At 43.8% G+C, this 25,341-nt stretch overlaps 1 protein-coding gene across 7 annotated transcripts in view; it reads left to right on the forward strand.

Annotated features, from left to right (window-relative positions):
* LNX1 (ligand of numb-protein X 1) overlaps window positions 1–25,327 on the forward strand; it is a 78,008-nt gene extending 52,681 nt beyond the window's left edge. For all 7 annotated transcript variants that reach the window (XM_040555823.1, XM_040555825.1, XM_040555822.1 and 4 more), the window contains 7 exons: window positions 1,338–1,540; window positions 3,444–3,815; window positions 8,678–8,812; window positions 14,337–14,514; window positions 15,874–16,090; window positions 22,905–23,063; window positions 23,843–25,327. In XM_040555823.1, the coding sequence (XP_040411757.1) occupies window positions 1,338–1,540; window positions 3,444–3,815; window positions 8,678–8,812; window positions 14,337–14,514; window positions 15,874–16,090; window positions 22,905–23,063; window positions 23,843–23,978 (1,400 nt within the window). In that variant the 3' untranslated portion in view covers window positions 23,979–25,327. The remainder of the gene's footprint in view (window positions 1–1,337; window positions 1,541–3,443; window positions 3,816–8,677; window positions 8,813–14,336; window positions 14,515–15,873; window positions 16,091–22,904; window positions 23,064–23,842) is intronic.
* The last annotated feature ends 14 nt before the right edge of the window (window positions 25,328–25,341 follow it).

The following is a 25,341-nucleotide window of genomic DNA, read 5'->3' on the forward strand; positions in this document are numbered from 1 at the left end:
GGCTTGGACCCTCTTAGCAAAAATTCAAAAGCTTTCTCTCATGTATGTAGGGCTCAAGACAATTGAATGTTGCCACACTTGTACTAGATAACTCACCGGTGCTTTTACTTGAGCTTCACTTGAAGTTGAACGTGGATTAAAATTGTGACTTGCCTTAGAGGAAAGAAAGTATTAGCAACGTGCTGTGCAAACAAACATGACAGCTTAAAAGTAGGGTTTGGAAGAGGATACTCTCCTCTGGCACATTACAAATAGATAAAAGGACCCCCTCACACCATTTGTCCCTCTTTCCCACACCCAGATTGCCAGGGCCAGCTGAGCAGTTGGCATCATTCCCTTCTACCCCACAGCTTCATAAAACATGAAAAAAAAAACCAGGGAAAATGTTGTTCTTCTTCCAAGTGAGTTGACTGTTACTAAAAGCAGAGCTGCTCGTCCTCATCAGTTCAGCAAGGCATTAATGTGTTTGGGTTAGGCATAGGACCAGGCCTGTGGAAATACCACCCCATCACAGTGGGGTCTAGGTGTATTTATTCAAGGCCAGAGAGATCTGCAGTTACATTTCTCCAGGCCATGGACAATGATGTGGAAATGTAACCTCCTGTGTTAATGGTAGCAGATGCGTGCTCATTTGAAGTTCCTTTTCTCAATCAGGTTTTAGGATAAGCCTGTGGTAGATGTGATAGAGTTGGCTGGCCAGCAGCAGTAATTTTGCTTGTGTGTATACACTTTGGAGATCTATCAGATCTTCTGAGAACTTTCCCTCCCTGTATGTATTGTGGTTTTCATACAGACCCCTTGCAGTAACAGCCAGTTATTGCTACTTCTAGAATTCAGCAGTGGTGAAAGGAGAGAGGTCTGATAGGGAGAACTACTGTTTGCTTTGGTTGCCCAAGAAATCTTGCCGTTCTGTTAGCTGGAGGTTAAAAAGGAAAAAAAAAAAAAAAAAAAAGGCTTCATGAGATGTCACAAGCCAAGCACTCTGGTGACTAAGAATGTATTTTGTTCCTTTAAAATATATATTTTTTATAGTGTAACTGTTTTTGTTGTTTTATTCTTTTATTAATCACGTATCATCTATCTGGATTACATCAAAGGCTTGAAGCTGTGTTTTGTGGAGAAAAGAGGAAGCTTGAATGTATTAATTAAAAAATAAATAAATCCCTTCAAGTCCACTAAGCAAACATATGCATCCTTTCCTCCCTACTTAGTATAAATCACATCCATGCATAAAACTTAGTTTAGGTTAATGGACAGGTACTTGAAGTAGTACAGTACATGTTTTAATGAAGCAAAGCTGTGATGTCAAATAAATACCTTACAACATGCATTTCCAGGTTTTCCCAGATTGTATCACCTGATTCCAGATGGTGAAATTACCTGCATTAAGATCAACCGAACCGATCCCAATGAGAACCTGGCCATTAGGATTGTGGGAGGCAGTGAGACTCCTTTGGTTCACATCATTATACAGCATATTTATCGTGATGGAGTAATTGCCAGAGATGGAAGATTGCTGCCCGGAGACATGATACTAAAGGTACAGTACTATGGAGGTACAAGAGAATAATAATAATAATAATAATAATAATAATAAAGGTATAAGCTTTTTGTCCTGTTTCTACTGAGCTGTGGGCTTAAATCTCCCATAGTGTGGTTTCCATTGCCTTAAATCCCACTTACACCAGAACAGCTGATAGGGGCCTGATCTGGGTTATGTCCTTTCTGTGTCAGCACCACACGGTGTGAGACCCTGCCTGCTCTGAGCTGCAAGTGTTGCCCCATCACAGTCACAGGTGAAATCTCTAGGAACAAACTTGAACGGCATTCAGGCATTAGCTGTTGGCTGCTACTTCTGCTCCCATTTCTATAGAAATGTGTAACAGATGAACAAGAATTAGGCCAGATGGTTAAAAAGCATGTATCTTGTGAGCTGTGGCTTCAGCAATAGCTTTTGAATGAGAACAGTACTCTCAGCTGCCCCATTGACTCGGAGCTCTGCAAGGATGCTAAATTATATTCATAGTCCTTGGAAGAAAAGAGTGATAACAGAAAATGCCTGTTTCTTTCTTTACTTGCTCTGAAGGTTTGATGATGTATATAGTTGGAGTGCACAGGCATACTTAAAGTGCAGCTCAAGCAGGTACACCTCAAGCAGCTTAAACCAGTTAGCTCAAGTATTGCTGACAGCATAGCTAAAGATGGCAGCGTGTTTTTTCCAAATGACTCAGCACAGGTTTCCAAATTACAGGTAAACATTAGAGCAGACTGCTCTGCTCGTTGAAGGCTGATGCTGCCATGGGTGTACTGCTGCATGAGTGTTAACCAGGTGGTGCCTCTCAAGGGGGCTTCTTGTCCAGTTGCCAGAGCAGAGCAGCTGAGCTACAGCACCACTGGGCTGCCCAGGGATCCACTGAGGAGCCCTGGCCATTTCAGTTCCACGCTCACGTCACATGTAGTACCCAATCTGAAGTTAGTTCAGCTGTATCAAAAGAGGTGCAGTCCCCTGCCAGACCACAGCGGGGACAGCCCTGTCGCGACCACACAGGCGGCTTGCAAAAACAAAGCCGCGTGGAGCACTTCTGTCTGTGTTGGGGAACACTGCCGCTGCACTTCGGAAACATTTCTTAATATTTAAGGAGTTCAACCTGAGCAACGTGAAACTACATGGAAATAACTTGTGTGAGTCAGGTTTTCCATCAGTCTTGCAACTGGTTTTCATTTAGTGGTGATAAAGTGCAATGACCAGTCACCCTTATACATGCAGGCATGACAGGACTGGCTGGAAGCTCTCTTTTTTTTTTCTTTTTTTTTTTTTGGAGCTAAAATAAAGAAGAGGCAGTTTTGTGGTTTTACTGCTGTCACAGTTAAACCTTACCTGGAAAACATTGAGAAGCATAAAAAGCCTGATTCTCCAGTGTGATATATCAGCACAATTGCTAGCTAAATATCCAGGACATTTGACCTTGTACTTGAGGCTCTTTTCTCTATTTTAATTAGAGATTCATTACCGGGGCACAATTTTTTTTGCTGTAACTAAAACAGTTGGGAGAATGAAGTAGAGAAACAACAGGAAAGTGGTGGGAGTGAAAGGAAAGGCTGGCAAGGTGATTTGAAATCAGAAGCTAGTGGAATAAAACCAAGATATATGAAAGGATATTGGAGCTTGGGGGAGCACAATAATAAAGCTGAAAAATAACAGTTATGTCTGGAGACTATCAGAGAGAGAGGGGGGAAAAAAAAAAGGCAGAAAGTGTCTGTACAGTGCGTCCTTTCCTTGGGGAAGACTGCTCTGCAGCACAAACTTGGCCTCCCGCACCAGGCAGTTTGAAGCAGCGCACGTCACCTTGTGTGAAGACATCTGTGTAAATAGGCCAGCCGCCTCCTTTGCCAATTCAGATTAGAAGGCCTTTATGCTGATGATTTACGGCTCTCCCTTCCAGGTGAATGGCATGGACATCAAAAACGTGCCTCACAACTACGCCCTGTCGATCCTGAAGCAGCCCTGCCACGTGCTGCGGCTCACCGTGCTCAGGGAGCAGAGGTACCGGTGCCGAAACAGCGGGCTCGCTCTCGAGGCCCACTGCAACAGGGACGACAGCTTCCACGTCGTCCTGAACAAGAGCAGCCCAGATGAGCAGCTGGGCATAAAGCTGGTCCGCAAGGCCGACGAGCCCGGGGTGTTTATCTTCAACCTGCTGGAGGGAGGCGTGGCGGCCCGTGACGGGCAGCTGCAGGAGAACGACCGTGTGCTGGCCATCAATGGGCACGACCATCGGTACGGCAGCCCGGAGAGCGCGGCCCACCTGATACAGGTCTGTCAACGAGGCTTTGGCAACAATTTCTGAGCCTGGCTAGAGCCAAGCGGTGTGTTTTTATTATCTTTTGCAAAATTAACGGGTGTGCGTTTCGGGGAGGGAAGGAGATGTGCCAGGCTCAGGTGGGAATTTACACCTGTGAAATCTCCCTGGTGTCCCTGTGGGTACAGGGATGAATGTGGCCATGTGCCATCTCCCAGGGATGCCTTCTGCAATCAGCTCACCCAGGGGGCTTTGTGGTAATGAAAAGGCCAGTGTAAATCCCTACATACTCTGTATCAGCAAAGAGTGCCTTCTGCCAAAAGGCAAACCAGCCTGTGGCCCAAGCTGGGTCCTGGCCCCCTCCAGGTCAGATGGGAACAAACCAGAGCAGGTTAAGGCAACCGATGGCAAGTTTTGGGAAGAGCATCATCACTGTGTAGATGCTTCTTGCCTATATCCAGTATATGGAAATCCAGATGTTTTGCAAAAAAAAAAAAAAATTGACCTGTTTCCATATTTTTTATAAATCTCTATTTAGACTCGCATGGAAAACTATAAAGGGGTGCCTCTGTGATGTGCTTAACAGTCTTACTACAAAAGTGTCGCTGTGCCTTTCTCAGCTACAGAATCAGTCAGCTTCTGCCTAATTTCCCTTTCAGAAATATTTTCATTGGATTTATTTCTTTACAGCCTACCTTTAAAACAAACAAACAAACAAACAAAAAACTTCAACACAAAAAGCAAAGCCAAGAATCTTTTGTTGTTTTTATTTCTTATTTATAGCAGTTGTTGTTATTGTGCAACATTTCATTTGGAGGGATGCAGAGTGTTCACATGTTGAAGGATTTCATGTGCCTCAATAGCACGATGTCAAATCAGGCTGGATGCTCCCCATTTCAGACAGGTATCATCAGGGTAACACAAGCCTGGCTGGAAGAAACATTCAAATCAATGTATTTTGTGGAAAGGATTTATCCTTTAGCACAGGTTCGCAGATGGCTGTAACTAAATTTAATTGAAAAGTTTATGGCATAGGTATGGATAAAACCATTAGCTCGTACACATGCTGGGAGCAGGGGCTCCTAATGCCCCTCAGGCAAGCAGGCGTGTCCTGTCTGGGCAACAAAACTGCAACCCTGTGCATAATACCAGTTGTTGAAATGTTGGTCCAGCATCTTTCTGGATTACATTACATAGATCACTAAGTGGGAGCAGAAGGTGGTGGGGGTAGGGGATGAGAGGGGTGCTAAATCCTCCAGGGGGAAGAAAGCCTGGAAAGAAAACCTTTCTGAAAAATTGGTATTCTTGGAACAGTTCTTTATGGCTACAAAACAAGGCAACAGTGCTTCATAAGCAAAAAACACATGCAGCGTAGACATGAAATGGAAAGAATGACTTAATGAGACCATTCACACACAAGTGTTTGAAAACACTACTAAAGCTCTTATTGGGTTCCAAAGAGTGGATGTTATTTATAATAATGCTTGAAATGCACACCAGTCTCTGGGAATTTAAACAGCATGCCCATCAAAGGGGAGCCTCAGGTTTCCAAACAGCAAGGATTACATTGCACTGATGTGAGCTCTATGAATCACTTTTGTCTAATGCAAAATTCCCAGAACCTGTGTCTTTTTTGTCATGTTTTTTCATCAATTATCATTTGCCTTTCCTGTTTCCATGTTATGCCAGAGAAAAGCCGTTACACTGAGGCCACAAATGTTTTGCATTTGCTTCTTACACGACATGTTTTTTTTTGTCCTCTCATTTCTTGACAGTACCCTGTCTGTGGAGATCTCAGTGTGTGTCATTCACAGCACATTAAGATCTTCAAATTAACAGTGCTGGAAGCTTCAAATATGAAATCAGTTTCCTTAAAAGCAGAATGAACCTTCTCTGATATGATAAAAGGTGGTGGTGGCTTATTATGCCGAGCGTAGCTGAGAGAACATCAGATTTCTGCAGACTCTGATTAGTTTTGACTTCTAAATAGTGATTAATTGAGAAAAATCTGATTGTTCAGGCCTGTAGCAATTATACATTAGCATAGGCAAAACAGCTGATAATCAGGAGTTTAGGTGTCTGGGTGTTTATATGCTCAGTCACAAGAACCGAAATGAAGAAAACGTGTAAGTGCTAATTGGGAGCGTGCACACATCGTGACGCCGGGGAGCTCGCTACTTCCCATTTGCTGCATCATCTTTAGTCATAGCCTTGTGTCAGATGCAGCATTTTTAATCTAAAGGTGTTTCTGTGCAGCCTCTCCATGCCAGTGGCCCTGCCGGCCACTGTTGTGCTTGGATATATGCATCTCCAGGGGAGGTCACAGTGCAGGTAACTGGAGATCTTCTCAGGCTGCATTACCTAAACCAGGGAAAGAGCTCCCAAAAGCAGAAGCAGAATCAGGCTGGTGCAAAAGAGAACTCTGGAGGTTTCCAAGCCAAAGCTTTGCAGAGCATTCCCCACTTTGAACTTGATTTGTTTTGGCCGTAACATGAATTTTAATTCTAGTGGGCTGCTTCTGCTATTACCTGTATATGGGATCAAAACAAACCTTATTTCTTTAATTCTTGCTTCAGCATAAAGAGCAGAGATGGAATTGTGGGGGGAAAAAAAACAAGCAGTAAAAGGAGGGAGAGAGATCAGGATGAAGCAGCAATTAATATCCCGATCAGTAGAAATGTTAATGGGTTTGTATATGGAAGTATGTAAATACAAAAGCTAGTGGTCTTGTTTGGATAACTTTTTAAAACACTCCGGACTTCTGAGAAATTACTCAACTTGACTGACCTGGAGACAAATGTGACATTGCAATAGAGACTGTGCTGAACTTTTGCTAGTCGGTCTACAGGGAATTAATCACATTTACAACCTCCCTCTAAATAACCAATTTTGAGACTAACCATGTGGCAGCAGATGAGTTTTAAACAGAAGTTGCGTAAGTTGAAGTTGTTTGTTTTAAAGAAAACTGTATTTTCATGGGGGTCATATGCCCTTAGGAGGTTTAGTCTTGTATTGTTCAGTTGTATTTCAGCCATCCTACAAACTAGGAGCTAGGGTGGTTTCATTTCTCCCAAGATACATCAGTCAACTTTTGGGTACCGGATGAGTACCCAAGAATACTGGTCTCAGAGTTCAGGATTTGATGTTATGTAATAATAAACCTGGTAAAAATACCTAGCAAGTTATTTTTTGATATGTGCTCATGTACTAAATGATGAAGCTGTGGAGATTTTATTTGCTGGTGGAAAAACCTATTTTGCCCCAAAGTACTGGTAAGGTAACAAATAAATATGAGATACTGTTTTTCTGGCAAATAGCATGGGCTGAACACGCAAACTTCAGGCTTGAAGTTGGAGGATTGGGAGAGGTAGTTTTTTTTTTTTTCTTTTTAAACTGTAGTGACATTTTCAAAAGCGCTTTTAATAATTCTCAGCTTGTACTACTGAATACAGCCTCAGAAAAGGCAAACTGAACTATAAAAATGAAAATCCCAGGGGCCTCCTCTAGCTTCTGTTAATTGTCTGTGGGAGATTTGATTTCAATAGCGTAACTGGAGCTGGGCTTGGTTTCCAGCTGCTTGTTCAATGCCAGCTTTCCTTGGAGCTTCTCCCCAGCAAGCAGGGGAACAGCTCTAGCAAGCATCTCTAGGGGTCTGATGCCCCAGGGGCTCTGGAGATGTTTGCAGAGGTCTCCACGTTAGATACTGAGCTGTTCCTTGGAAATGAACTGCAAGCAAGCAGACAGGAGTCCCTCTAGAGACCAGTTTTTAAGAGCCCCTCCTACCTGCCACAGCACTGTGGTCCCTAGCCTGGATAGAGGAAGATGAGAGGATGAATTTTTTATCTTCTGGGTATGCTCCTATAGCTTTGGGGCCTTCAGCTCGGTCTGTTGGTTTGCCCTTATGACAGATACCTGATTTACCACACTGAATTCCACTCCCTCTCAGCTTGGTTGCTGCACCACTGTTGTCTTGAATAGATTTATGTGCACCTCTCTGAGGGGAGAGTTAAGCCTTCTAGTGACACAGATGACCTCACAAGTGCTGGTTCAATAACAGAAAATCACCTGTACACAGAATTAACAAGGCTGACATAGGCATACACAGAGCACCTGAAAGCAACAAGCAAACAACTCACTGGAGGCTTTGCAGCATCTCCTAGACATGCAAGTACTGTGACTCTGTTGTGCGGAAGTATTTTGAGCTCTGATTTCGGGTTAATTTTTTTTGCAGTTGCTGTTCCTAAAGTGAGAGTTTTGGCTACTGTCCCACCCCAAATTCCATTACTCTGCAGGCTTGTTTGTTTCTGCTCACTCTCTCTCTCTGTGCTCTGGCACAGTGGGATTTTTACCTCTCCAAATGGTGCCATATCCCTTTCTTTAAGCTGCCTTACATCTGTCATGCTTGTTGCAGGCAGGTGGGCTCAGCTGCATCATTTATACCCCACTTTCACCAGCTGAAGCTGGAGCCCATCCCTCGTTATAGCACTAGCTTCAGGGAGCAGCAGCTCCCGGTGTCTGTTTCTCTCCTGTGGCAGGCAGGTTGCTGCTCTGTGTTGGTGCACACAGGTGAGCACAAGGACTGCTCAGTGACCCCACCACCATGGGTGGGATCACTAGCTGCAGCCAGATTTGGAGCAGACAGGAATTTTCAGAGTTAACACCAGATTTTCAAGTTTTAAGTAGCTGGCAGTAAATTTTTATGGATTTTATTAACCTGAACTGATGCTACTGCTTTATGTCACTGCGACCATGTGAGAGGGAAATCCCAACCAAGCTTAAATGGGATCTGTGTTTTGTGAGCCATCCCTGGTTGATTTACCCGGGATTATTGTGGCAGAGCAGTGGAATTGGGATTCACCTTGTACCTCCTCCCGCAGGCCAGCGAGAAGCAGGTTCACTTCGTGGTGTCGCGGCAGACCCGGCAGCAGCCCCCGGACATCCTGCAGGAGACGGGCTGGAGTTACGGCAGCAGCCCCCAGCCCTGTCCTGCTGAGAGGAACAACCCCTGCAAGGTGAGGGCACATCCGTCCTTCTGTCCATGGGAAAGGGGGACCTGGTGGGCTGCTGGTGTTTTGGAGACCTGCAGTGGTGTTTCTGGATCTTGTCACTGCATGGAGATGCACTCCAATGAAAATAACAGGTTTGTCTGAGGTTTCTCCATCTGGAGCAAAGCCTGCAGGCTAAAAGCTTTCATAGATCAATCTGAGATTCCTATAAGCTTCTTGAAAGTTACAGTTATTATTAGTCTGTTGCTTACTTCTGAAGATACCCGTGCTATGACCCAGCTCTAAAGCTGCAGCTGGGAGGTCCTCTCTCTGGCCATGGCAAGCGCAGCAAGTTTCTGGTGGGTTTGGTCACCAAACATGCTGGTTTGGGAGGCTTGTGCTTGACTGTGCCACTGCTGTATGGCCCCAGGGGACATCATCTTTACAGCAGAAAAACAGCAGGAGTGACCTCCACTGCGAGCACCTGGGGATCCAGGTCTTGTCCTTGGGCTGAGGAGGACAGGGACAGAAGAGTGTGGTCCTGGTCCAGGAAATGTCAGCCTGGGACAGAGGGGATTTAGGAGCTTTCTTCTGTGTTTTAAAAACTTGTCTGCATTGAGAAAAGTGAATCTGAATCAACTACACTCATAATTTTAAGTAGGACTACTGCCACTTCAACCAGATTAAGCTGTTGCATGGAGGTGCTCGTGATGAATGAAAGTGGCTTTTATTTAACACCACGGGTAATCACAGCAGATTAACCATATTTTTACCACATATAAGAATATCCCTGCAGGAGCTGAGTTTCTTTATTTCACTAAATTTCAGTCATATGCCTGGTTAATTTACGTTAATCTCTCTGAGTGTCGCCATTATGCAAAACCCTCATGAGCTGGTCCATACCAAGGGGGGCATGAGCAAGGAAGACAGCCAGGGCTGGATTAAATCCATCCTGCCTGATGGGCAGCCAGAAGTGTCCTTAAAGAGACTTTTGGACTGAACCAGCTGTCAGACTGGGCGTGCAGCTGTCAGCCAGGAGAAAAACCTCGCTCTGCATTTCACAAAAGCTTAAAGACGCCCATTCTCTGCAGGTTTCCTTTTGCTTTCTCTCTGTTGTTTGTTTATTTGTTTGTTTTAACTATACTTATTTGGTGGTTTTTATGTGTAATATATATATATATATATATCAGTGTATCTTTATTGTTAGTTTTGAGACTTCATGGAAAAACAATCCCAGCCCTTGGTAAGGATTAACAGGGGTTAAACCATGGAGCAGAGCTGGTGCTGGGTAGCTACTAGCCAGTAGCAAATAGTGCCCAACTAATCACGCATCTGCAAAACATTACTTCCTAATGAAGTAATGATTTCCTTAGGGAGATATGTGTAGGACAGCAATTAGCTCATGATGCTGCTATATGATGTCTCGTGATGCTTGGAGCACCTGCTAGCTCCACCACAGAGATCTGATTAATTGATACCACGTGTGATTATTTGGCAACATGGCTTGTTTTCCATACACTGCCCCAGATCCCCATTTTCTCTTCCTGTACCAAGAGGTATTGGATGAAAATTGGTAAATTCAGTGTTATTTGGGGGATCGGTGAGATTGAAAGGCCACTGTTGACCTTGCAACTGTCCCCCTGAGGCTAATGAATCATCTTTTGAAGAAAAGGTTGTGGCTTTTAGGGGGATTTCCAGTTTGCCACAAGACATACACACTCCATAAGCAAGTAAGCAGGCAACCTGCTGTGGGTTTCTGCCCAGTGCCACAATTTGGGCACTTTCCAGGGAAGATCAGAGACAGAAAAGAAAACTGAGCTGTTACCATCTCGCTTTAGGTCTGTGTGTGGGTACTGGAGAGCTTATATCAGAGAAGATGCTCTGGCAATAGATCAGTAGATCAGTACAGCCAGTGGTCATGTTTTGCTTCAGGCCCTGTAGCATTTTGGGCTGATGCAATAGCTACTGGAGTGTTATTTGCCCTTTTATAGGGTACAAGCATGTCAGTTTGAATATCTCCAGCTTTTTTTTTGCTGAAGGTTTAACTGAACATCATTTGCAATTCAAGATTTTTAAACTCCAAGCTTTGGCAGACTTAAAATGTTATTTTTGTTTTTAATAGGCATTAGAGCAGGAGTAATGCTTGCAGGCCTAGGGTCTGCACAGTGTCCTAACACAGCACGTGCTCTTGCTCAAACACAAGGTAGCGCTCACTACAGTCAGGGGAGTTTGCTATGTGTGTGTGGTTTGGTGAATCTGCTGCCTGCTGCCATCAGCGGGATAGCTTTATTACGTGTGGTTGATAGACAGATTGCTAACTTACTCGGATTCTGAGTAATTTTAATTGTGTTTCCCCCCGCCCCTGACCCTTAGGTGATATTAGCAGGTCAGGAATCCTCTCTTGAGGGAAGCAGCTCTCCTGTGCACAAACATGGGCTGCAAGCTGCTCACAAGCCATAGCTGCCTTCGGTGCCAAGAACAAACTTCCAGCAGCCGCTTTGTTCAGACGATGGCTCAGGAATCGCTTTTGGCCAAGCCGTTGCCCTCCCCACAACCTGCCTCCATCTGGAAGGAGCGAGAAGGCGGCTCCCTTTCAGGCCAATGCCAATGGCAATGGGCCACACAGCCAAGAGCAGGGAGAGGAGGACAGTTTGTAATGGCCACGTCCTTATGTAGTGGCAGTGATGGGGGCTGTATGGCGTGCTGGGAGACTGCTCCCATACGGGGTCTCGTTAAGCTGTTCTCTGGTGTGCAGGGATACGGGACGTCCAGCCCAAATTGTTGTGGCTGCTGCCCAGATTCAGAAAAAAAAATATCAGAAACGCTTGCTTGTGTAGCAGAGGTTGTTGAGCAGGGCTGTAATGCAGAAATTGGCCAGATTTGATTTCTTTGAAGTCAGTGGGAGTTTTGCCATTAATTAACTAACACTTATTTTTAATTGGAGCTGTTTTCTTGCTCCTTTTTGACAAATTGCCAAGCATTTAAATGAGTCCATTGCGCTGTTGCTTGAGCAGACGATGTTCTGTGACCATCCAGGCAGGTTAGCCTTCAGGTGAAATGCATCTTCCAAACAGACGCAGCCACATCCTTTGCCTGCAAGGCACACATCGTGGCTTTGATGTTGTGATAATCTGCCGTAAATGTTTATTTTACAGTAAACATACCCCCCCAAAAAAAGAAAATGTGAAAAGGAGAAGATGAACTGTTATGTTTTTCTTCTGACCTCTGAGTTCATTTCAGAATGACAGAGGAGGACAATTGTTTGGGAGAGAATGCACTGAAATGCAGTCACTGATAAACACTGCCTTTTAACTGGCTTACTCATTATCAGCGGTACCTCCAAGAGAGCTCTACGTGTGTTTACTGAAAAAGGCTTTACTTTACTTTCATCATGGCCTTCGTCTCAGCCAAGTTGCCCTAACTCCTTTCTATCTGCAGTCATGTAAAAAATGACATGCAGAAGAGTCACTTCAAAGGAAAACTGATCTTGCATGTTTCAGCATACAACTACATGTACTTATATAATTTTTCACTGAAATATAACAGGAAAATTTGTCAGCACCACTTTGAAAGCTGCTTGTCTCTGCACAACAGAGCCTTAGCTGATTTATCAGCCAGTGTTTTGGGGGTCAGAGACATGATGGACATAGTAAAAGTAACATGATTGCTCTGAATGCTCAGGGTTGCAAGCTTACTTACAACTTCATATTTTCTTACAAAATTTCATACCCACATATTTGTGAAAATTAGTAGTGCCCCTATCCCACATGCTGCAGAAAGTGCCTGCTTCTTGGTGGAAAGGCATTCCTTTTCTAGAGGAAAACGGACAATGTTTTGCACAAACACGGATGAAACGTTACTTTTAGTTTGCACAAAGTTAGAGCTACCAAGTTTAAAACCTGTAAGCCTTGAAGATGAATGTGATCTTCTGAAGGATTAAGATGACCTGAACTAGGACACTTAAGTTCTCTAAAAGAGAATGTTGTAAAGCCTTCAGAAATGTTTAGGTTCGGTTGCAAGCCATAAACCCAATTACTCTGACACAGTGCCAGTGCTCTGCAGGTGGTATGTCCAGACAACTGTATCAGTTTGCTTTTTGTCCCACTGACTAAGACAAGATCTTTTTTCATGGAATTCTTTGCCTTTTTGTTCCTGAAGCTCTGTGGCTTCCCTGAAAATTAAGCTGTTCCGGTACTACGTATAAAGAAGCCCTCCATGTATCCGTCCCCACACCACATAATTCCCATTGACACTGTTCTTTTCTTCCTTCCTATTCCCATAAAAACCTCTTAGTGCTGTCTTCCTTCCTTCCCCGTAGTCACAGTGGGAGAAGCCGTGGGCTTTCTTGCTCCTCTTTCTGCACTGCTGGCCCAGGAACCGAGGTAGAATGTCTTTGTGGGATCTCAGATTGCTTAGAAGAGATTAATGTGCCTTTAAATGAGATTTATAGGTTCTTTTTGCATACTGTAAATGTGAGGTCACGCTTGTGAATGAGAGGGGGGCAGGGGGTTACATTCGAAATGTATTTAGCAGCATGTCTATTCTAGCTCCAAGAGGGTTTCTGCAAGAGGGTCTAGGATCTTCAGGAGCTGGTCCCAGGAGCACAGCTTATGAAATGCCTAAACAAGCCAAAGCAATTAACATTTAAATCCAGATTTTGTGTAGCTCTTCTGCTAGAAATGGATGTGTTATAAAGGTACCATTCAGTCCACAGGCTGTGCTGAAGCTGTGTTCCCTGTGCATCGCAAGGTTACCCGTGAGTTTGTTTCACCCTTGCTCAGAGACTAGCTCGCGTGGCCAGTGGTGTGTGTGTAACACCACTCGCCATTTGGAGACAGGAGCAAGAGGATGACTGCCCTCAGACAGCAGAGGTGGCTCTCATGGAGTGACCTTTGAAGCACAAGGACTAGGAAGAGCACCGTGGAAGCTGTGTGTCTTCACTCTGTAAACGTCTTTCTCACTGAAATACATATACTTCTACCATGTTCTAGCCAACATACCCCTTAAACAGAAACATAGAAATTTGGAAGAGTAGATGAAGACTGTCTTCTCATCTGTCCCGAGATCTTTATTGCTTTAACCCAGGTGTACCGTTTCTCATAACTATACAGGTGATGTTCAGATTGCAAGCAGGAAGATAAAGATGATAAACTGATAGTTAAAGATATGATGGTGACATATACTGGTGATCTTAGTATCAAGAACTTTTTTTTCTTCTTTTTTTCCTTTTGGAAAGTTGTATTCTTTATCTACATTTCAAAGACCTACTCCTACTTCTCTTGGTCTCATTGCTAAACTGCTTCTGAGTTCAATAGGAACTGTGCCTGACTAAGGTACGGGTTATTTTGGCTACACCTCTGACTCCACAGAGCCTAAGCCCTGGGAAAGTTATGCCAGCCACCCAGACTGATATGGCAGGCAGTTGCAAAGTGCTTTGGTGTTCCCTCAGTCCTTCCCGATGAATATTTGCTTCAGTAGAAAATGCCTAAGCTGTCAGGGAGGTCCCCATGCCCACTGCGTGTGTTTGTTTTGTTTTCCCCATCCATCACAGAGCACCCTTCATGCCGTCACCTGCCATGAGAAGGTGGTGGCTGTCCGGAAGGATCACACAGAGTCGCTGGGAATGACAGTAGCAGGCGGAGCAACCAACCGGGAATGGGATTTGCCTATCTATGTGATAAGCGTTGAACCGGGAGGAGTTATCAGCAGAGACAGCAGGATAAAAACAGGTAAAAGCCTGCTTTAATTCAAAGGCTTGCTTTGAAAAACAGGGTGGTAGTACAGTAGCATCACACCCTGACACCTTCAGCTGTCCCAGAGATTTCTCTTAGGAGATGACAGATTAGAGGGTCTCAAGTTAGCTACTGGACAAGGTATTATACACAGCGGTAACCATCTCTGTGAAGGGAATATAAACATATTGTGGTAGGAAACAAAATCATTTTTCACAGGAAAATGGGCTTGCACCACCATCTCCTAACTACTGAAATCTTTGTTATGCAACTTTCATAGTGTTGTGGTTTTGGTGTTGTTTTTGTTTTGTTTTGTTTTGTGTAAATTTTTGAGCTTGTTGCCGTATCGTTTATGGGTTTTAAAAGATATAAAGGAGCAGAATTCCCGTCACACATGAAGCAATGTTAATGCCTTGTGGCTCAACATCATGTCTAGAAACATTGTCTTCATACCTTCATTTGGCTCTTGATGTAACACAGCATGTGGAGACACTGATAGCTTCTCCTCCTCCATGTGAATAAGTCACTGAAGTAAGATGAGGAGCACATTTTATCAGCATTTTTTCAGGAACTGGTAGAGAGCACGGGAATGGTGAAAGATCCCACTGTTCTCGGAAGCTATGTCTCCAAGAGCTTGCACTCAGCTTCACCCAAGTCACTGACCAGAAGCTGGAGCAACTTCCTGAGTGCATAAAAGGTGTTTTTGCCCTGCTCCTTAAAGCACTGAGGCAGTTGAAACTGGGGCAGAAAAAGTCTGGCCCAGCCCCTGGAGCCTGCAGCAGCATGCATATGGATATCCCCCTCGCAGGAGCTACAGTTTCTAATCCAAACACGTATGACATGGCAACAGGAGCAAACCAGCAGCTTTTCCCCTCTCCTCCTGCTGAGAAATAACTGCCTCTTGGTGGGTTGCATTTTCCAAAAAAATATATATATTCATCATGAGGCAGACACCCAGCATGGAAAATTCAGCCTGGTTAATTTGATAAAATTAGAAACAAATGAATACGTGATGTTATAACAGCGCCATAAGCCTCCAGGGTTTTGAGCAGCCTTTAGACTGTTGCCTGCCTCATCACAGCAGACCATGAGGAGAGGTTAATGTTCACTTGGAGATGCTGGGATGACCAGTGAGCATGGTCCAAGGTCTGAGGAGGATGCAGATGGGGTGCAGCAAGAGCACCCTGGCTTTAGAGTGGGGTGTCCCCCTGCAAGGACAGTCACAGCACCTACAGTCAGTGGATTCGACTATGCCATCAACAGTCTCATCAGGCAGCAAGATCTTGGCTCTGGATTTTTCTTGTTATTGCTGGGGAAACATTTCCAGAGTGTTTTTAATCACCCGTTTCATCACAGGTGACATCCTCCTGAACGTGAACGGGATCGACCTGACGGGGGTCAGCCGGACGGATGCCGTTGCCCTGCTGAAAAACACCAGCTCCTCAGTGGTGCTCAAAGCCCTGGAGATGAGGGCGTGTGATGGCCAGGAGGAGAGCAGCCGCCGTCTGCCCCCCGAGGCCACCGAGAGCAGCGAGTGGTCGCCTTCCTGGATGATGTGGCTGGGGCTGCCCCGGTAAGTCCAGCAGCCCCGTCCTCCCCCTGAAGGGGAGTGGGAGGAAAGATTTATGTTTTCTGGCAGTCCTTCTCCCTTTTGGCTTGATTCATTGCACTGACGTCTTAATTAAATCCAGGCTCTGTCAGTCTTTCCTCTAAATACCTCCCTTTTGTAAGTGGGTATGTGTACATGGAAAAATAGACACGCAGATCCTCTTGCAAGGGAGGGAAGTATCCTGAATTGTTCCAGTCCTGAAAACTTATCTGGCACATAGGGAGTGAAAGGAAAAGCTTATATGGATACAGGATCTTGTTAAACCGGGGCCTTGGCTCGACCACCCTGCAGAAGGCAGAGCTGCCCCTGCTGCTGCTCCCTAGCTGCACAGCCCTTAATTCTCCCTCGCCAAATGCTGCTCAATTATTCGACTTTACCCAGAAGTTACAGAGTGCGTGCAGTTGGCCAGTATCTCCAAATCACTTCTCTTCACCCCACCCCCGACTGAAAGGAGTACATTTGTCACATCCAGGAAGCAGCTGTGTTGTTGTTTCAGTAGGGATAATGAAAGCCACATCACATGTGGTGAACTTCTCTCCCGCTTGGTGCACGCAGCAGATACCTGCAGCTTCAGCGACATTTTGTGAGGTGTTAACTGAGGATGTGCTCTGAGTCTGTGGATACACAAAGCTAGCATCACTCCAGTGGGGAACTGCCTTCCCCAGCCTCAATGAAAGAAGAATTCAGCCTACTAGCTATTTTCACCCGTATTCCTAAAGCCAGTATTGTCTCAGAAAGTCTCTTTTTCTTCCATGAAGAAAACAGTCTGCAAAATAGGTGGGCTTTTGCTTACAGGCACAGATTCAGGACATGTCCTCGTTCCCTGCACTCGCAGAGCAGGTTAGATGCTCTTCCTCCTTCTGGCCTGAGCCATTTTGAGCTTCTTCACTTTGCAGCAAGGTCTGCTGTGATGGACAAACATGCCTCACACAAATGTGTTTTGGGGCCTGGCCTGGAGCTAACAACTGTAACACGTGCTCAAGTGCTGCAAGAGCAGAATGGCTGTGTGTCTGACCACCACGGATGAGAGGTTCTTCCTCCAACGGAGAGGCCTAGGTTTTTGTTTCTGTGAAAAAGCAGTGAACTAATGGCCCATAGCTTGCAACCCCAGGCAATGGTGAACTCTTTCCTAGTGTCCCTTCAGAAAGGCAGGCCTAGTGAGGTCCCCATTCCTGCTTGCTGCTTTTGCGCTCCTGGGCGTGACAACATGAAGGCAGGGGTAACGTTCCCAGCAGAGAGGAAGCAAGCAGACTAGGCCTCGTGGATGCTGAATTCTGCAGTGCTGAGTCTTGCCTTCAGTCACCACCCATTGCTAGATGGGCATAAGCAATTGCACCCTGCCTATGCCTCGTGTAACCACAACTTTGCTCTGCTGTACAGACAACCTGAGCTGCCTGATCTTCACCTCCTACCCAGAGCCACCCAAAGGACGTATTTCCTCAGTGAGGTGACTGAGATGTATGACACAACTCCACAATGCTGCAGACTTGCACCCAGTTTTCTCATCCCTCAGTACAGCTTTGAAGTGTGACAGAAAAAGGGTGGCATTTTTTTCCCCATTTACAAGCAGTATCTAAGCTCGCCATATCCCCCTCTTCCACGCCTGCATGTGTGAAGCCATTCCCACCCACTCAGTCTGAAGGAAAATTAGCCCCAATGTCAGCAAGTCTGAGAACAGGAAGCTGATTGTAATCGTATCCCCAGCTGCGACGCCAGGCACAGTGCGGCCCTTCTCTGCCAGGCCCAAGCAGGGTATTAATATGCCAGGCCAGCACGCGGGTCCGACCGCCAGACTGAGACAGGGACCAAAACTGATCAGACGTGACAGTGACAAAGGTGTGCTTCATCCTTGGTAGTAGCTAGTTGGTTGACACAGGGCACAAGGATCAGATTTGGATTTGCTCATTGCGTACAATCAGAGCCTTCATTCTTCCCCCAGCGTGAATGCTCTTACACTCGTACTCTTGTACTGATCCTCCAGGGCCCACACCAGACATCTGGAAGTCCTTCAGCAAGTTCCCTCACTAGAACGTGTGTCATATTAACTCATTTCCCCCCAGTCTGAGCATTTAACCTTTCCCTATCAGTCCTTGAGTTTGCTTTTGGCAAGGATCACAGCCCAGTAGATCTCAAGGTATTTCCAGAAGTCTCAGTTTTTTTTCCAGGCTGCTATAGAAAGTGATTCTCTGTCCACATACACTTCAGACAGGTCTGTCTTGGTAAAGGTTAAGGTGCTTCAGTTAAGGTTGCCTTGTGTGCAACTGTGGGGCAGGAAGGCTGATGATTCACCTATCTTAATTAAAACCACGATGATGACAGTAAAACCATCCCAAATTCCAGAGGGACTGCTCCAAGGTGCCTGAGTCTAAGAACAATCAATACAGCCAGGCTGTAGGAAAGGCTATCACTACATAGGGTCACGTAAGGTACTTGTGAAGATGGATTGGGCACACCTACATAAGAAAAACTGAACAAGTAGCAAAGGCAAGATTTCTTCCATGTTCAAAAACAGAGTTTTGATGAAAATCTCGTGAAGCATGGTCCTATAAGATGTGCTGTCTGAGATAAGCTAAACACTAGAGGATACCTACAGACCTCCTTCCACAGCTGATGAAGTGGCTGCTATTGATATTAGTCTGTTTTCTATGTGATTAAAGAAAGGTAGCTTCCTTACTTTGGAGGCTGGCATACTGTAAATGCCTAGTTCTGTACTAGTAACCTGTTTCCCAGGGGTTGAACACGTATTACAGAGATGGACATAGACAAGAGGCACACAGTTTTAGGGAATTATATTTCTGAATCAAGTCAGTAGCAGCAGAATCATCTAGACAGGTTATGGGACTCCTTGTACCAAAGCTCAAAGCCTTGGAAATGCTGTCTTGCACAATTTCACGTTTGTGGAACTCACGTGAATTTCGGTGATCTTACAATTGGCCCTGGTTAGTTTTCTATGGTTTGATAGTACATAAACAACTCTTCTTTCTGTAGTACAATCCAGTGCAGGGTGGTTATAAAATAGATGCACATGTACATCTGTCAAAACTTGGACTGCACAGGCGCAGGGGGGCTGCGGGCTGAGAGGCGGTAGGAAACAGTGATGCAGAAACTTAAGCATTCCAGCCTGGAGCATTATTTCAGGGTAGCTAATTTAATTGTTTGTTGTTGAGGAAGACAGGTCTCGTTTATTGTTGGAGGGAAATGTTGTTAAGCATGCACAAAGAAAATAATGCGTAGCAGCTGGTGAAAAGCATTTCCCCAGCCCTGTGATGTTCTACTCTAGCCTGGTTTCCCACTCGCCTTTCTCTCTCTTCATGTTTCCTTCCCCCAGCTAGCACTTAAAAATACTTTATAGATCATCCTGTCATAACATTTACAAACATTAGTACTTCACATGAGTGCTTTTGTTCATCTGCAAAGTGAGATGAGAAAGACAGGGGTAGGCCGGAGTCGTTCTGCAGACCAGGGGTAGAACTGGGTCTAAAACGTGGACTGGGAGGGAAACTCCCCCAAATTTATTCTGTCCCAGTTCTGATGGGACTAATTCTCACACATCTCTCCAGTCCTCTGCCAGATACTGTAACAGGGCAGGAGGGGAAGTGTCACGGGTTTGAAGCCTGTTATTGTTGAAGTCACGTTGGCTTTGACTCCCAGAGCGTGAGGCTACTTACCCTTCATGAAGGGAAGGAAGGAACTGTGCATTTAACTACTTGTAAATAGGCAATTTCAAACTTCTTGTGCAACAGTAATTGCTGCTCGGCTGTAGTATTCCTTCAGATAGGACCCTGTGTCTAGACACTGCTTATCCTCAAGGCTTGAATCTGTGACAAGTTCACACATAAATTACTCCCCGTCCTCGGCTTTCTGACTGCTGGAATACTTACAGATAGTGGCAGAAGGCCGCAAGCTGCTTTGTTCCAAGACAGAAGATGGTTTGCTTTGGACCACTCACAGTGTAGTGCGTTATGGCAGTTATCTGGGTCAAAACACACAGACTGAGGAGGTTCATTACCACAGAAAAATAATCTACTCAAGCACACTAAGCATCTTTGGATGACGCAAGTACTGTTTCATTTTCTCTCTGTGGCACTTCTGAGCTTGTCTTGATTACTACACAGCTGTAAAGAGCCAAATGAAATACCTCTCTTCTGGCTGCTCTTTGCTCGGGCAGACCAGGCATCCCTGCTTGCATACAAACTACTGGAGCAAGCAGGAACAGCCTGATACGTAGCCTGGCATTGCACATGCCTGGCTCCCAGCATCCCTTCCACATTTCCAGCAGCACTAACGCGTAGCTCATGTATGAGCTCATGTCAGTCTCCAGCTATGCCCAAGGTGATGGGTTGGTCCTGACACACTGCCCAACACCCCTGGCTGACTGGGGAGAAAATAGGAAGAACGAGAGGAAGAACTTGTGGGTCAAAATAAAGCCAGGGAAATCACTCACCAATTACTGATGTGGGCAAAACAGACTTGGGGAGTTAAATTTAAAATATGTAATTACCAATTTAGGTATTAGGATCCAAAGATGACAAAGTTGTAAACCCTTAGGGAAAGCACCTTTCCTCCTGCTTCCTGGTCTCTGCTGTCCTTGCTGTCAATGCAGCTACAGCCAGCCCCTTCGGTCAGGCAATGGGTGGCACAGGGGGTCAGGGTCAGGACACGGGGGTCCATCCCCAGAACAAAACAGCTGTGCTGATGACAGCTATGCTGATAAGGTGGTTTCAGGTCTGTTTTCAGGTGAGTGGGAGTAATTTCCTGGTTTGACTTCGGCAGGTCCCTGCGGAGCTGCAAAGTAGGAACATCACCAGATGACCAGAGGAACACTCAGTGTTGTACTGGCAATTAATTCCAAGGTTAATCAAGATACTGGAGCAAGATGTACCCCATTCATCCTAAAAGAAATTAAAGTTTTATGTTCTGTAACATCAGAACATCACTTTCTGATTCAGCTTACGGTGCAAGGGCAATGGGCAACTGAAAAACAACCATCATATTAAGAGAAAAGTATTTTTGGGCTTGGTAATTAGGTACACAACAGAACAATGATAATGCTAGTAAGCCATGTCTATTTTAGTTAAATCTAGCATGTTCTTTGAAAAAAAGCATGCATTTATGCCTTCCAGACTGATGGAGACCATGTAGCGAATGAAGTTACAGAAGGTTGTACAGGATGCATGTAAGCCTCCTCTTCACTGTGTTTTCTTCTCATGTCTTCACCTGCTCGACTATTTGCTTCCTATGGCATCAGAATTTAGTTTATCACCTTTCAATTTTGGTAACGTCCTCTTATAATGTGGGGCAGCAGAGCCCCCTGCCCTGCAAAACCAACACTAGGTAATAGCACTACCGGCTGAATCCTGGCATTGCTTGGTCATGACCTTGGTAAGTACCATCAAACACAGAGGTCTTAAGTGATTTTGCACATTTAAAAAGTCCACAGATGGTAAAGTAATAATGCCTGGCTGCTGAGGAAAGAAACAAACGTCACCTGTTTCTTACATTAGCAGCCAGTGAGTGCTTGTTCAAATATTATATACCTACCATCCTGGCAGCAGGTGAATATTTGTAGGTCCCGAGGGACTAATCAAGTATTACTATAAAATTCTGCTCTGAAACAGAGCAAAAGTATTATTTGACAAAATGTAAAAAAGCTAGACACATTAGTCTTTAAGATAAGGTTATTAATCCTTCTCCAGAAGAAGGGTCAGCTGTTTCTCAGAAACCTGAGGAGTTCCTGAACGGAGCTCAGAGCAGTTGCTTGCTGAAGGCCAGCCCGACACTTCAGATTTGGAACAGTGAAAGGGTTTTCAGGCTTTTCAGTCATTCCTGGGCAAACAGATAACAATGAGTGGGTTAAGTAGTGGTTAAGTAGTAAGGACCGAAAATACTGTTGCTCTGTAACTAATGAAATTATATATTTTTTTTCTGGTTGGTTACGGAAAAAAAATAAACGGATGTTCAAAGTACTCAGAGCCATATGCAAAGTGTAGGAGTCTAATTACGATACTACTCTCGCTTTCCCATATTTGTTGTTTCAGATAAGCTTTGAATTAACATAATTTACAATATCATAAATGTAAAAGACAAAAGGCAGGAGAGGCAGATTTCACCTTACTTACCATAAAATACTGCTAATTGTTAGAGTGAGGACAAGCTATCCTCTCAACAGCAGACTCACTCCAAAGCACAGACTGAAACGCACGGGCTTCTCTCATCTTCCATGCTGCAACTTACCATGCTACTTGACAAGAAAAGCTCAGGATTCCTACTTCCAGGGGTATTCTTGCTTGAGTGACCGCTGAGATTTCTGTAATTCTGGTGCAATGCATTGGCCTTGAAATTTTTGTTTTAGATTTGACATGCACCACAGTCCTAGATGCCTGGCTACTTTTGACACGATTAAACACAACACATACAAGGCTCTTATCCAGAAGATAAAACAAGTCACTGGATTGTCTGAGGCAAATGAAATATAGTTTCTGGAACTACAGCTTACAAATACTAAATGCAGTCTCATTAAAGTGTTTTTCTTTGTCACTTTCATGTAAATATTTTAAAACCAAGATTAGCTAGTAATTCTACTTCTAGCATAACTGGCTGTAGAAAGCAGCATTACAAAAAAAGAAGGAAACTGTAGGTGTTTATTACTGTGGGGCTTTGGTGTTATTTTATATCTCTGAAACACTCTACGAGCATATTAAGCAGCAGATGCATCGTTAATGATTCATCCAAATTCAAAGTTAACCAAAAGACATTTAATTAGAACAGTTTCTTTCAGGTATTTGTACAGCTGCAAAGAAATCATATTACGAAGAAACACATCCGGAAGTCTTGGCTTCAGCATCGTAGGAGGCTATGAAGAACACACTGGGAACAAACCATTCTTTATCAAATCCATTGTTGGGGGAACACCAGCATACAATGATGGAAGAATTAGGTAATGATAACTGTCTAATAAGTAGCAGCAATCAAGTAAGGCTTTCATCTAGATATATTTTTAAACAAAAAATAAAGCTTACTTGAACACACTTGTAAGTGGGGAAAAAAGGAATCACAGATAATTAGGAAGACAAGCATGCTTCATATTAGTGCATTAAAAATTTATAGCGAGCTCAATGCAGTACAGAATTAAGCTCTGTAAATAGGACACAAGTGCCCTGAACTTCAACAGATTTACTTTCATTGTAGAATGTTTTTAGATGTCTAACACTCACTAGTGTAAGTAAAAAGATATGTCAGTTTGAACTATTTCTGGGCTAGTGAAAAGAATGTCAGCACAGGGAATCTTCCCTATGTCCCCAGCTCAAAAGAAACAAAACAAAACAAACAAACAAAAAACAACCCAAACCCAACTTCCCTGCAAACACCAATGTAATTTAAGAGAGTAAAATGCAGGATGAAGAAACTGTATCAAGTCTTAAAAATATTTTGTTTAGAATATAGCTCATTCACATCTGAAAGAACTATATCCTATTTTCCTTCAAATACGTCTAATTTATTATAGTTACAAAGAAAAGGAGGGAAAACACAGGGAAAAGCGTGAACGCCAAACTATTTTCACCTGTTCTATTCCCTCGTTTATGAACTGTGGTGAGCCGAGAAGGAATAGCGATGCTCACTTATACCCCTTCCCCACAACTTAAGGGCACGCTTTGTCATTTGCAAATAAGAAGTCACCTTGTTGAATTTTCTCCTATTTACCTTTGTTTTTTTCAGATGCGGTGATATCCTCCTTGCTGTCAATGGCAGGAACACATCAGGAATGATGCATGCCTGCTTGGCGAGGATGCTCAAAGAACTGAAAGGAAAAATTACTCTCACAATTGTTTCCTGGCCTGGCACTTTTTTATAAAATGAGTCTTCACAGAGAATACAAGAAATTTAAGAAAGAAAAAAAAAAAAAAACGAAAAGAAAAAACCAGATGTCAGCCATGTTTGCTTATTGGGGGGGTCAAATGCGTGTTTATAACGAAAAGGTTTGGGAAATTTCAACCTGCATGTCAAGAAAAGTCGAGTTAAGGCAAAGCAAGGAGACATCAGAGAATCACTTCAGAGTGATTTAAGCTACAGACTTCGTTCCTTCCCCATGTTCTCAATTTTTTTGTGTTTTGCTTTATTTTTTTTTTATATATATATTTAATGCATTGTAATAATCATGGAATTTAGGGAGCAGCAACTCCTGCTCACTCACTTTATTTTGATTTATAAAAAGAAATCCTCGAATAATTTATGGAAAAATTCCTTGCAGTTTTTCCAATTGCAAAAATCAGGTGAAGATTTTTATCCAACACACGAATAGCACTTTGATTCTGTGTACTTTCTCATGGTCAACATGAAGCTGGTATTTTCAAGACTTTCAAGTACTGTTTGTTAGTCTGTAAAACTGTGAACTACATTTCTAAAATTATTAAAAATAACTGTAACTGTGTATTTGTACAGACATTATTTTCATCCAAAACCAAACAAACTGGTCTCCCTGTTAGCTTCTGACTAATACTATTTAATCAAGGATTTTTATATAGAATATAGAATGAATAAATTCATATAGAATTATCATTTTCAAATAACTACACTGCACCCTACTAATATCATCAAGCACCCTGATGAGGCAGTGTAATTTCTGCAGGACTGCCATGCCGATCTCACAACACTGCGCTAGAAAGAGGAAATCTGAAAGTGATGACGGACTTGTTACTTTTTTCTTAAAATAGTTCTTCGCCTTTCTCTGCAAATTACCCTTGTTTCAGTCTTATTTTTTCTCAAAAGCTAGCAATGTGAGGAGGCTATGTTCGTTCACCTTTATCGTGTTAGTAACAGCTGTCCCCCAGAACAAAGACTAAAATGAACTTTCTCTTAAGCCCCTGCAAAGCAGCAGGGATGATTATCCAGCTTAAGTCTTTCTTACGCACCCACACAAACCAGACATAATTACCAAGTGTATGATCACCACACTCAGTGTTCCACTGGACTAAGAACAGTCAGCACCTTTCCCCCCTCCCCTAATTTTTTCATTACACTTTAGTATGAAGTTCTTGAAGAGTCTGCAATTTCTGCCTGTCCCTGCAGTAAAGGATGACCTTTTCAAATATGATCTCCAAAAGCTATGTTAAACTCACACTGTTCCAGATGTTGGTGTATAATAAAGTGAATGCACACTGCTTCTAAAGCCAGCAAAAGAATGACCTTCCCACTGGCTTATGGAAAAAGGAGACAAT

This window comes from Cygnus olor, chromosome 4, assembly GCF_009769625.2.
Source record: "Cygnus olor isolate bCygOlo1 chromosome 4, bCygOlo1.pri.v2, whole genome shotgun sequence".
Lineage (NCBI taxonomy): Eukaryota > Metazoa > Chordata > Aves > Anseriformes > Anatidae > Cygnus > Cygnus olor.